At 38.8% G+C, this 13,662-nt stretch overlaps 1 protein-coding gene across 1 annotated transcript in view; it reads left to right on the forward strand.

Moving 5' to 3' along the window:
* The window catches only part of LOC137296892 (uncharacterized), a 31,340-nt gene that overhangs the window by 6,389 nt on the left and 11,289 nt on the right, over positions 1–13,662 (forward strand). The window contains exons 2-3 of the mRNA XM_067828778.1: positions 3,008–3,111; positions 6,161–9,109. Of these exons, the coding sequence (XP_067684879.1) occupies positions 6,241–9,109 (2,869 nt within the window). The 5' untranslated portion in view covers positions 3,008–3,111; positions 6,161–6,240. The remainder of the gene's footprint in view (positions 1–3,007; positions 3,112–6,160; positions 9,110–13,662) is intronic.

Genomic DNA, 13,662 nt, shown 5'->3' on the forward strand with positions numbered 1-13,662 from the left:
TGTTGCGGTTTCCTAAAGGTTTCACTTCATGGGTATTTTGGTGCTTTGTGCTTAGGAATGTCAACATCAGTTTTTAACAAATAGACACTTGGCTAATTGGTTTTGTGGAAACAGTGTTAAATTGTGCACAGTGTAGTAGTATTCTTTGTTTTTGTTGGTTTGACTTTAACAAAATGGGCCTGCAGATTTAATTCAGGGCCTGTAGAATGTAACGCCTGCAGGTGGCAGCAGGCCCTGATGGCCAGCCACTAATAAAAGTACTCAAGATGCCAGGAGACTCGCCTACATAGTTTGATGCAGGGTTGGTTCCTGCATCACTGCTAGGGATGGACACACATGACATTGAACAGTACTTGCTGCCAAGAAAGTTGTAAAAGCTCCCAGTCGATTCTGCATTTGTGATCGAATACTGAATAATAGAATTCAGTGTCATTCATGTGATCATAGATCACAAGCTGCATCGTTTCTCTTATTGTAATCTATTAAGTACTGTTTCTGAATGATTGTTTTTCATAATAAGACATTTAATGTTACCATATTTTGCTGAAGTTTTGTTTTAGATCAGAAAAATATTTGGTGACATTTTGTTTGGATGCTAGTTTATGTAAGTATTTTGTTGCTTCTTAAAATATGATATTTTCCCTTTTGTGACCTGCAACAAAGGCAGTAATAAAAAAAAATTACCATGTAATGTCTGTACTTCATACAAAGGTATTGCTAGGAAAATATCAGTTATCATTAAGTTCTGTCTGATTCTGAATGAGTGAGGCAGTATGGTTTAATTTCGCTTTAGTATTCTCAGTATTCTAGCAATATCATGGCAGTGGGACACCAGAAATGGGCGTCACACAAATTACCCACACAGGGATTTGAACTCCGGTCTACAGAGTGACAAGCCAATACTTTAACCTCTAGGATACCCCACCACTCCTATCTGAATCTGAAGATAATATATTGTTTAGTCAGAGATTGAACTAGTTGCAGTTTATCATCTTACTGGACTTTAAGCCATGTGCCCCAAAAATATATATGAGCAGATGTCAATAGGACTGGGAGGAATTTTGTGCTTACATTTAGTGACTAGTAAAATTACTTTGTTTCTGTGTGCAAGTTTTGTGAATGATAGGTACATGAGTAGAAATTACCAAGCTATGTCTTGAGACTGGTGACAGTCAGGAAAGCTACAGTGTTTTTCCAAAATCTATTTAGTTTCTTTATCTATTGAGAATTCAACATCTAGATTTGGTACTACACTGTCACAGTAGAATGCTGATTCTTGTGCTTTGGTAGGTTGAGTCCCATCCAGGATTTGAACCCTAAATCGCTACCCGTGTGCATACAAAGTCAGCCATTCACCCAGCTCAGCCTCTGCAGATGGAGTATGTTGGATTATGATTACACCATGCCATTCAGAAAGTGGTCAGATGTTTACTGAATGTGGTTAATCCTTAGGGTGTGATTTTGATCTTCGTGAATGAATTATGTAATATTTTGTTTGGCATGTACATGAGTGTCAGCCTATCATAATCATATTTATAAGGCGTTCCAATCAGTTGTCTTCTTTCACATGCCAGATACTGCCAGATGAATATCCTTCTTTAGTCCTACCAAACATCTGATAGAGATTTGTTATTCCTCTTTCTAAAGGGTTCCTGCATGTCACACCAAGGCCCATAGCTTTCAGCTAGCTTACTTAAATTTTCATTTCAACACGCACACTGTAGTGAATTATATGTTGAATTAGGGATGTCGTTGTGATATTGATGTTTTAGTAAATTTTTAATGTAGATCTATTGATCATGAACATGTGAATATCAATGCAAAATAATGTGTGTATGCCACAGATGTCTTTACATGTCTTACCAGACTACCTTGGATAAGGCTATTGTTGAGGATGTCATTTTTATAGATACATGTTTCTTCTTTGCACTTCATGATTATATGAATCATCATTATTTTGAGAATCTCACCTGTGTTTCTTGATATGAAATGTGCGTCCCAAGACAGTAAGAGTAAGTCAGTTTTATTATCAACAACTGCTGAGTGACTTTCAGTGTCTTAAAAATTCTCAAATTGGAATTGATTTTTTCTCAGTGCATGTTTTCAGGTAATGCTGTAAGTATGTACTTCATTGTCATGCAGTATTGTAAATTAGGTCCACAATATAGGAGTCCAGTCACAGGCCCATTGTTAAAAATTAACCATCACTGCCATGATATTCCAATACTGGAAAAAGGCACTCATTAACACTGCCATCTACTTACAAGGGCTGGTACAATTCACCGACATCTTTAGTGAATCAAACCATATCCCTTCATGAAATTCAGTGATAATTAACACTGTCAACATGGTCAAAGCATTCAAATCATTTGTTCCGTGTTATGTCACTTGGGCACCATGGAAACCTATGTTTGTGGACTTGTCAGCACCCTAGTAGCTTATCAAGGTGATAATTGTCATAGAGCTGCATCACTTAAGGTTTTCACATTCCAATTGAAACTGACTTACATGATCTGTAATGAAATATTGTTAAGAGTTGCGTGAAGCTCCTTTTCTCTTAACCTAAATGAGACCCGTGAAGCTACCAGGGTAGAATAGACCTTCAGCAACCCATGCTTGCCATAAAAGGCGACTATGCTTGTTGTAAGAGGCGACTAATGGGATCGGGTGGTCAGACTCACTGACATGGTTGACATATGTTATTGGTTCCCCGTTGGGCAGATTGATGCTCATGTTGTTGATCACTGGATTGTCTGGTCGAGACTCGATTATTTCCAGACCACCGCCATATAGCTGGAATATTGCATAAAATTAAACTCACTCATTAACCTAAATGATAAAAGGTTATATGTGAAAATTACTTAGTCAAATGACACCAAGAACACTCAAAATTCTTTTTCACTTTCAGACTCAGAGTCCAGGGAAATGGAACGTCAGCTTTGATATATATTCATATCTCTGGTACTGTGGATGTATGTCAGTTTGACCATGTGTCTGTCTGCTTCAGATCGTGCTCACCGTTGAGTGGCGGTAGCGTGTTCATGGTACAACTCACATCACCAGCTGCAACTATGTGACTGATGATTAGCAGTATTTTTCATTGCAAGTATGGTAAGTCTTCCTCAATGCCCATTGTACATTCACTGCTCGGGTGTCCCTAAACAGGTGATTCAGAAGCAAGCTGAGTATCTCAGGCTGTGTTCTTGGTAATAATGAGCAACATTTTCATGATATCATGATCAATATCAGCAACCCCCAGTTCATTGACTGCTTCCAACTGTAAATACTTAAGTGATCAATTATGTTTTTGTTGATGATGTAAATTGTTATTAGGCACTGGCATGTCAGCAGTCCAAAGGTATGGAAAACCAGGTTCTCTGGATATACCAACTTCTTTATTGCAATGGGTGCGACGTTTTGGTGTAGATACCAACTTCTTTTTTGCAATGGGTGCGACATTTTGGTCTAGATACCAACTTCTTTATTGCAATGGGTGTGACGTTTCAGTGTAGATACTAACACTGTTACTGAGCAAGTGATGGTGATAGTATCTACACCAAAACGTCTCACCCATTGCGAAAAAGAAGTTGGTATCTACACCAAAGCTTCGCACCCATTGCAATAAAGAAGTTGGTATCTACACCAAAACGTTGCACCCATTGCAATAAGGAAGTTGGTATCTACACCAAAACGTCGCACCCATTGCAATAAAGAAGTTGGTATCTACACCAAAACGTCGCACCCATTGCAATAAAGAAGTTGGTATCTGCACCAAAACGTCGCACCCATTGCAATAAAGAAGTTGACTATCCTCAGAACTTGGTTTTCCTTTATCTATATACAACTTCTGAAATGCTGTTCAAAGAAGTCCAAAGGTATGCGTACAAGGGGTATGAGTAAGGGTCCAATTTCAAGACAGAATGACACACCAGTGATTAGAGCATGAGGAGTCCTTCCCATTTAGATATAGCATGCACAATCTCTGTAAAGTTTGATATTGGCTTTTGCTATCTCTAAGAGATGTGAGGACATCCTAATAGAGGCCCTTTCAGAATGGCCTGTCTTCTAATGTACTAGCTGTGTGGATATGTGTGTGATATAGGAAAGATAATAACAAGTCATGCGATGTATAAATATCTTTAAATGATGCTAAAATAATAACCAGTCAGAGCATTACTTACCACATATGAAAAGTGACAACGTGCATTGAATGGTTAACATGGGAATTCCAAAAATCCTTTTCCAGCTGTAAATATGACTTATCCATAAAATGTATTGTCTGTTTTGCTACAATTGGCTAAAGATATGAATCTTGGCCCTCTGTTAGACATTGCAGATCGTTTTCTCTTTTAGTTTTTAAATCCTGAAGTGAGAAATTCATAGAAATGGTCAAAATGCCTTTTAAAGTGGAATTGAAGTCTCTAGTTTGAAACTGATGTTTAGTTTGCGTAAGCTACTTTCTGACTGGCCGATGTTGATATTGTTATCCCCTGGTCTATGGCTAGACATTAATTTGATTTTATTGTCTGCAAAAACTATCTGCTGCAGTGTTGTCAACTACTTGATAGGAAAAGTGGATGTCACCAGTCTCTCTGAAATCTGATTCTGTCAGGCTTACACTATGTTACAGATTTTTTAACATTTCTCTGGTTTGACTCACCAAGAAGCCAATCAAATCCTTTTATTTTGAGTCACTGGACTAAAATTGTTTCAGGACAGTAAATATGCCATTCATGGATTCTTTCCATCCATGTTCTGGAAATCATTTTTTGAAGTCCTTGATAAGCTCTGAAAAAGTTTTGTGGAATATAAGCTCCTCAGTATGACATGAGACTGATTCACACCACCTTTTCTTGTGTAGAGTTGATAAGTAAGAGGGTCTGTATTGACCAAGGAATGACTTGAGACATGACCAAGAAGAATTGATATGTATCTGATATCTTCTGTCCTAATACCGAGCTTGCTGTTTTCAATGGATGTTTTGCTTGGTCAAAGCTGAGTTATTGCCCTTTGATCACATGACCTGGGTCACAGTTACTTACAGCATGTTGAGTACTTGTGCCACATTATTGATAAGCAAATATCCTTAATTGTGAGAAACAATTTCCATTGTGGGTAGTTATCCTTTGTAAGCATCACATATATAGTCTCACAAGGTGCCATCAAAACCTAGAGGGGTGCCTTTTTCATCTACTCATCCCATTCATGAGCATACCCACCACTCATACCAAGAATAAGTAACAATGAAATAGATGTTTTCTGTTGTCTGCTCAGGTGACAGGTATATCCTTGTGTGGGATTCTACTGATTGGAGCATGTGCTTTGTGCAAATGAGAATATCATTTTACACAAAGCAATGTATGTAATGTTGCTTTTGTGTTGGCAGAGATCGTTCACATTTTAAGATTTATCTGTTGCCACTGACCACTTCATGATGATTCTATCTAACTGCTAGGCATCACAGCATAGATTATGAAGTAGACAATAGAGACAGTTAAGTAAACCTACATATCTGCCATTGAAGGCAATTGGTGGGTACTCCTGTATGTTTAGGCGATGATTTCAAATGTTTATGGAGGCAGTGGGGTTGCCTAGTGGTTGAAGCATTTTTTTTGCTTGTCACACCGAAGGTATGGGTTCGATTCCCCACATGGGTACAATGTGTGAAACCCTTTTCTTGTGTCTCCCAACGTGATATTGCTGGAATTTTGCAAAAAGCGGCATAAAACCATGTTCTTTGACTCATGCAAATGTTTATGGAGGAGCATGTGTTTTCAGGACTTGTCGATTGGGCATTCAGCTATTTGTACAAATGTTGTGAATTATTTTCTCCCACGATCAATTCCATGCATCAAGGAATATTAGCAAGAACTAGATTTTAACTTTCGTTGTTGCAATTTTACATCTGCATCTTTTTGTAAAGGTATGAAAATATCTGACCTTGTGGTATCAATTGTTAATGAAGATGCTTATGAGGTCAATCACTGACTGTATTGCTGACCGTCTGGATTATGTTTGAGGTTGAATTCATATGACTGAAATGTTACAAAGTGTAGCTTCAGACAACAGATATCATTTTCCTTGGGGTACCTTCTTTAGCATGTTGTAAATATGGTACTATGTGAGCATCATGATTAGTATCTGTGTTCGATTGTTTCAGATGGACTCTATTGGGGAAGGGTGATTGTGCTGAATGTGAAGGTCATCTGCTGGTCATGAGAAAGAGAGAAGTCCAGGAGAATGAGGACTAAAATTGATAAGGACGTGAAGAAAAAGGACATCGTTGAGCGGGACAGGGAGGATGTAGAAAAGGCTGTCCTCCCTAAAACGGTCAAGAAAGTAAAGAAGTCGAAGAAGGTTGAGACTGTAGGGGATGGTCAGAACTGCCACCCCTCTACTGCTTCTCCTGATGTGCCAGCGCAAGCAGTTGATGGAGGAGCAGTAGAGGTCGCCAACGAAGGTCCTGATGAAATAGCAGCAGCTGTGAATTCTATAACAGAATGTTTGGATTTCAACAATACTGTGCCAGAGGTGTGTGAAGATGTACCTGCTATAGAAAACCATGTGGAATGTGACAGCTGTAACCCTGAACCTGTTGTTTTAACTTCAAGTCCAGTTCCTGATCAGCCTGAACCAAAGGCGGAGGAACAGGAGTGCCAAGAAAACAAACCTTCGACTCCTGAACCCCCAGCAAAGGAACCAGTAGCAAATGTATGTTCATATGAAAGCATCATTGATGAAGTTGCTCGGGGCGATATCATCGTTAAAACACCTCCAAGGAAACCACCTAAGAAAAGACGTAATGATGATGTAAAAACAAAGGAAAAACTTAATTTTAATGATAGTGAGAAAGTGAAAAAGAATGTGGAAAAGAAAACTTCAGTAAATGGAAATGTGAAAAGTGAAAGTGTGTCTGAATTGCCTGGTGCACCGCTGAAGGATGACAGTCCCTCAGCTGTGGATCAGGCTGAACCGAAACCCTGTGAGGCAGGGGCCAAGTCTCGATCAAAGAGGACGCCAAAGAAAAGGAAGTTTCATGATGAACAAGAAGATGAGAAAACACTGCCAGTTTCAAAACCCAAAGTTACAAAGAAGCCACAGAGTTCAAAGTCAAAGGGAAACAGCTCCGCGGAAAAGACATCTGATTCTCCTGGAGAAAAGACTGTCAGTCCTAAGCCTAAGAAGTCTTCAAAAAGCAAAAATGTGAAGAGTAAAGTCAAGGAATCTAAAGAGCCTGATGTATCAAGCAAAACAGATGTTAAGGAGCCAACAAAGAAGGTGAAGGAGAAAAAGGCAGCAAAGAAAACCAAGAAAGATGTTACCAGCAAGACAACAGAGCAGTCTGTGTCAAAGGCAGCCTGTGAGCAGTTGGGAAGTCCAGACAACCATGAGAATGCACAGTGTTCGAGTGACAGTGGTATTGGTGGAACTGACTCTGAGATGAAGGTGGAGAGCTCAGTCAAACCAGCAGCATCTGATACTGCCAATGATGCACATCAAACTACTGTTGAGACTGTCACATCTGAGGAGCAGGAGAAAATGGATGTTTCTGAATTGACATTGAAATCAGAATCAGCTGACGCTGAGGACAAAAGTGCAGCAAAACCAGAGGCGAAAAAGAAACCTAAAAGTTCCAAACCCAAAAAGCCAAAAGAGAAGGGAAAAGAGAAGGTAAATGGTTTGACAAAGACTGACACTATAGATGAAAAAGAAAAGTCAGATAAAACAAAACCTCTGAAGAAGGCAAAAGCAAAGAAGAGGAAATCAGAGGAAGGTGAGAATGCAGAGAAGACGGAAGAGAATGTTTCTGATGGTGAGCCATCTGCTTCTCAGAAGCAGGTGGTCAAACCTTCACCAGAAAAGAAAAAGAAGAAAAGTGTTGGAAACAATGATGGTGAAGTAAAGAAAGTTGTGAAAAAGAAGAAAAAAGTTGTGAAGAAGCCATTAGCAGATGGTGAGGGTAAAGAAAATGTAGAGAACAATGGTGTTGGTGCTTCGTCTGAACTTTTGGCAAGTGCATCTGAGAATGGTACAATAGGTGTTGGTGTGAAAAGTGATATAGGAGATACTGTTGTGGATGGTGTTGCGGACAATGTGGAAGGAGCAGAGAACAAGAAAGATGGCGAAGTCAAAGATACCAGTGTTGCAGCTGAGGGTGACAGTCCGGCCAGTACGAGTGAAAACAAAGTAGTGAATTCAAAGCTTTACAAAGAAAAGAAGATTTTAGAGACTAGAGAGTGTTCTTTGTGTGGTCACAAAACACGGGGTTTGGCAGCATTAACCAGACATATGAAACGTGCTCATCAAATCATAAGAAAACCACCCAAATTTAAGTGTGATAGATGTGATTTTGATGCTGCCAAACGGGTTGTGTTTGCGAAACACATGCTGCTTCATGATGTCATAATGTGTTTTAAATGTCCATTTGTTTGTACGACACAGGAGGCACTGGAGGAACACGTCACAGAGGAGCATAAAAACAAGGGGGACCTTAAGTTGTGTCGTCTGTGTTCGCGATATATCCGATGTCCTGAAGGGGAGGACACTCTGGAGAAACACATGGAGGAGTGCAAGGGTAAAGTGCCGCTTGTTTGTAAGGAGTGCAACAAAGAGTTTAAGTATGAATCAGGCCTCAAGGTTCACATTAGTACACATTTCCCTGATCAACCCAAACTTTATACATGTCAACTGTGTAGCTACCAGTCCAATTACAAGGCGAACTTACACAAACATATCCAGAACATTCACCAGGAGCGGCAGAAGACAATCAAATGTCGGGAATGTGATAAGATGTTTTATAAAGAGGAGCACATGAAACGCCACTTACGTCTTCATGCTGAAAGTAGGCCGTTCCAGTGTGAGAAATGTGAGAAATCATTCAAGACAGTGAATGCGATGAGGTGTCACATGGAAAGCCACAACACTGGAAGGCCATTTAAGTGTGACATTGATGGCTGCAGTAAGACTTTCCGTACAGCCAAATTCCTCAAAAACCATGCTGAGGAGTTGCACCAGCTTGGGGAGAAGAAATATCACTGCTCGGCTGAGGGGTGCAGTTTCTCATTCTTCAAGAAAAGTCATCTGAAGCGCCACGAAATCACACATACAGGTTAGTAAAGGAGAAGTGTGTTAAACTGTTGACACTTTGTTTCTCCATAGAGAAAACTCTTCGCACTCAATTGTGTTACTACGGCCAAATGGCAGACTGGTTATGTCTGGTTTTTTATTTGGTAATTTGCAATCTGTCTTTCATTCTACAGACAGCTAAGAGCCCCAGTGGACCGATATTGGATTGAATCGAAATAAAATTGACATGTAAACAGGATTACTATGATAGTTTTGTTAACACAGCATTTCTTCTGTGCATGTTACTGAGTACGAAGTCAAGGCTCTTAACCTGCCAGTATCAGTGCATGATCAGACTCGATGGTGTAAAAACAGTTATTTTTAAATTAAAGAAATTAATTCTGTATTGTGGCTTTGGGTGAAATTGGTATTTGTGATGTCTGCTTAACAACATTTGCTGACATCTGGTTTTTAATTGGATAAATTAGGTGTTTGATTTTGAATATTGTTAGAGTTAGTGAGTGAGTTTATTTTTATGCCGCTTTTTGCAATATTGACATCTGGTTTTTAATTGGATAAATTAGGTGTTTGATTTTGAATATCGCTGATCTTTTATGTGCAGGAAATGCATCATTGACATACTAGTATTCTGACGTGGAGGAAGCACTGTCATCGACATAACAGAATCCTAAATGGTTCTGGAAATGCATAATACACATACTGGTATTGAAACGTGCAAGAAATATATCGACATGCGAGTACCCAGCGTCGGTAATAGAATAATGGACATACTGGTAACACCACGTTTGGTTTATGAATTTGTCATGTATTTTCCTAACTGTGATTGATTATTTCAAATTTAATAAAATGTTGGTAGACATGTTAATGAAGTGTCTCATGCGAAACCAGTTAAAGCTGAGTGTGGTAATATTTAATCATTCATAGATTTTATGATTGCCTGAACATCCAGCTTGAATAGTCCATATCAAGTGACATTGTACACAAAGCTGGATTATGTTACTTTGCAATAGATGACTAGATCGTTATTTGATGTAGACAGTAGGACAGAGATGCCAACCAGTCTGATTTTGGAGGAGTAACTCCAATTTTCAGTTACAAAATCAACTCTCTGACTTTTAGAAAACATTATGTCATAAATGTAGAATGTATGAAAGAATTTTATTCAATAGCCATTGAAATATGTTTTTTTTAGTTAGTATTATGTAGTTAAATATGCCCAGAAATTGCATATTTCAGGCTAAATCTACTGATTTTCTTAAGGGCCCAGACACCCACTATAAAAAAAGTGCCAAGCCCCCTCTCAGGCCCACGCACAACTTGCACCTTCAGGGCTCAGTAATTGCTTTTAGCAAGGCATGACTGCTTTCTTTCAGTTCAGGGTTGGCATCCCTGGTAGGGATGTCATGATACAGGTGTTTCATGAAACGATGCATATTTCGATTCTGCATTTCCAACATTTTGCATGCAACAAGCAGCCATTACCTGACTCATCAGTCTCAAATACCTGTTAACAGTTTATCTAAATCATGTTGTTTATTGTTAGAGTTAGTGAGTGAGTTTATTCTTATGCCGCTTTTCGCAATATTCCTGCAATATCACGTCGGAAAACACCAGAAATGACAATGTGCCCATGTGGGAAATGACGAGTAAGGGTCTTCACCACAAGACTATACCACCACACTGTTTACTGTTTGACATTAGTGTAGGAAGGACAGCTGCCATCAGCCAAGCACCCATCAACCTCACCAAGTCAAGTTGTTTTGCTTGTTTTGTAAAAGAAAATTCCAAGAGGCAAATGTGAGAAGCTCACTGTTAAGTTGTCCTGTTTCTTGACAAAACAAGAAATAACTTTCTTCTGTTTCCACTCTAGTAAATATTCAGTGAAATGTCACAACTTAAACACTCTAAAGCCACTTTTCCTTGCATAGTGCTAGCTTAATGAACTCTTTCACGAACCTTTAGCCAGTGAAATAAAAGTGTAACTTGAACTTGCTCACTTAATCTCACATGTAGCAAAGTAGGAGTAACCGTAACATATGTAAATGCAGATAACTTTACACTTATCAAAACAAGTTGAAATGGCTTCCATCAATTTTGCTCGTTTTAAATGTGTCTATTTAATATTTAGAGAATAACTCACCAAGTACAAGTGATTACGGGAAATATGTCATGAGTGAAATTAATGCTCTCTGTCAGTTTTTGTTTTGCAGCCAAAAGTTTTCAATGTCATGGTGAAAAAAAAACAGGATCAGACCTGTCAAAAGCATCGTTTTAAATTGGGAGGGGGGTTAAAAAGATCATTATGCATTAAGTCATTTATGACACACTCAGGTAAATGGGGACTTTTGTGAGATGCCGACTAGCTAGATTCCAGCTACACTCTCAGTCTATACCTTGCAACTTTTAGTTGTCCACATTCAGTGTTTATCACATACATGTGAAAGGAATTTACTGGGGGTATTATTCTTGTTACATGTCCAGTAATGTCTCTATCCACCTTGTGGACAATTTTAGACAATTTACTTATTTCAAAACATGTTAAGTAATGATGCCATATTGTTCATGTATTGAAATGAAGCATAAAAATGGCATCAAAATTGAAATCCTCAGTGTTTCGTTTTGTTCTATTTTAAAATGTCAAATCAGTGCGATTATAGTACAGTCAATTCATCAGTGAATCAATGAAATATGATGAATAAATGTAGAGGAGTGAAAGTAGTTTGCGCATCCAGTGAAATTGTACCAAAATATAATTGATCAATCAACATTGAGAATCACAAAATTACACACTGTGCATATATAAGAAAGATATAACACAGGATCTTTTCACCTATGTGGGTAATAAATCATAGTTCATACTTCACTTATGAAAGTCAGTGAACTCTCTGATACATTGTTAGCCACACTTGAACTTGCTGTCTTGTACTGCCTAGTGGGGTAGCCTAGTGGTTAAAGCGTTCATGCTAAAGCCTGTTTTCGATTCCCACATGGGAACAGTGTGTGAAGATCATCTCTGGTATTCCATCAATGACATTGCTCAAATATTGCTAAGGGCGGTGTAGAACCATGCTCACTCACTCACTCACTCACAATGTAACATGTGGTACATGCAAATGAACTATGATGATCAGATGTTTTCCTCAGATTTACATTATCGCTTGTGATAAGTTAATTCATTTTGGCATATGCCTTAAGAGAACTCTTTCCTTATACAGACCTCTTCCAGGTTTTAATGGGTTTGCTTTAGCTTGAGTGTGGCGGAGAGTGACAATGGGTAAAGAGTGCATTCAAGTCAGTGTTATTTCTTGTATATGAAATAGTGGCTTTGCATCTTCTACATGCTGCTTTTTATGGTAAACTTGGCACACCCCACCTTTGTAGTAAATTTAAATTATTTTCTAATAGATTTTTCCCAGGCGGGTTTGGTAACTTGCCATTAGCAAAATTCAAGGTACTGCTTGGCATCAGTGTTTCTGATTGACTGTGGACGCAATCACAGTTTAACCTGATCCCATTATGTTTGGTGGAATGTATTATTTTATTCATAAAAGTAGAGAAGGCAAGAATTATGTCAGGCTGGCCTTGTATTCATAACAAGTTTCATTTCTGCAAGTATGCCATCTCGTTATGCTCCATTGTGTTTTGCAGCACACTGCTCTGTGACATTGTTTTGAGCTAAGTTTTGAAATTTTACATCTCAAGAAGTTGATATTTGAGGACATCAAAAGTGTTAACGTCAAGTTGTCCAAGTCTATGTAGTACTTAGGTTAAAGAGTCACGATATGGCTGAAATGTGACTGTAAATCTTAACTCACTCACTTTATGAACTTCTGATAACTTTTTGACAAGTAGACTCAGAGGTATTGCATGGTCTGGTTCTGTTTTTGCAACAAGCTTTCCTGTTTGTGCAAGCAGTACAGGAAGGGTTTTGGCAGCAAGATTTCTCCATGCATGGGGTGTTTCAGATCTCATAGACCAGCTTGTCTGCAATATTGATTGCTTCAGGATGTTCACACCTGGCTTGTGACAGGTCTCAGATGACTGCACTTCACTGCACCTGGTGTCGGGCGTGGGATTTGCTGCTGGGAATTAAGCCAATCATACTGATGCAGGTTTTTTACCTGAATGACATTGTCTGTGCCAAAGTTGTATTGATTTTGCTCCATAGGATGATGAGAAGGATTTGTTTTTTTAAAACTGGAATCAATTGAGTTTAGAATTAGCTCCATTCACAGTTATTTCAACAAACCTGGCCAGGTAAGAAGTTAAATCAGTATTTGTGGAGCTAATGCAACAATTGCATGTTAGAGGTGAAATGAGAGAAAACACATTTAGTAAGACGGAATGGAACCAGTTGCAATTGTTTAATTAACAGTATATCTGAGGCATGGGAGCAATTACAGGCAGACCTCACCTGCAGCCACCAAAGCTGGGGATCAATACGGGAATGATTCATGTTGCAAGTAATGATGTGTTTGTTGTAGAAGATATCAGTCACAGCTTGTGGTTGCTGGCAGATGATGGGGGCTATCTCACTTCATTAACATACACATTGACATTGGGAATTCTCTAATG

The sequence above is a fragment of the Haliotis asinina genome, chromosome 9, assembly GCF_037392515.1.
Source record: "Haliotis asinina isolate JCU_RB_2024 chromosome 9, JCU_Hal_asi_v2, whole genome shotgun sequence".
In the NCBI taxonomy this organism is placed as follows: Eukaryota; Metazoa; Mollusca; class Gastropoda; order Lepetellida; family Haliotidae; genus Haliotis; species Haliotis asinina.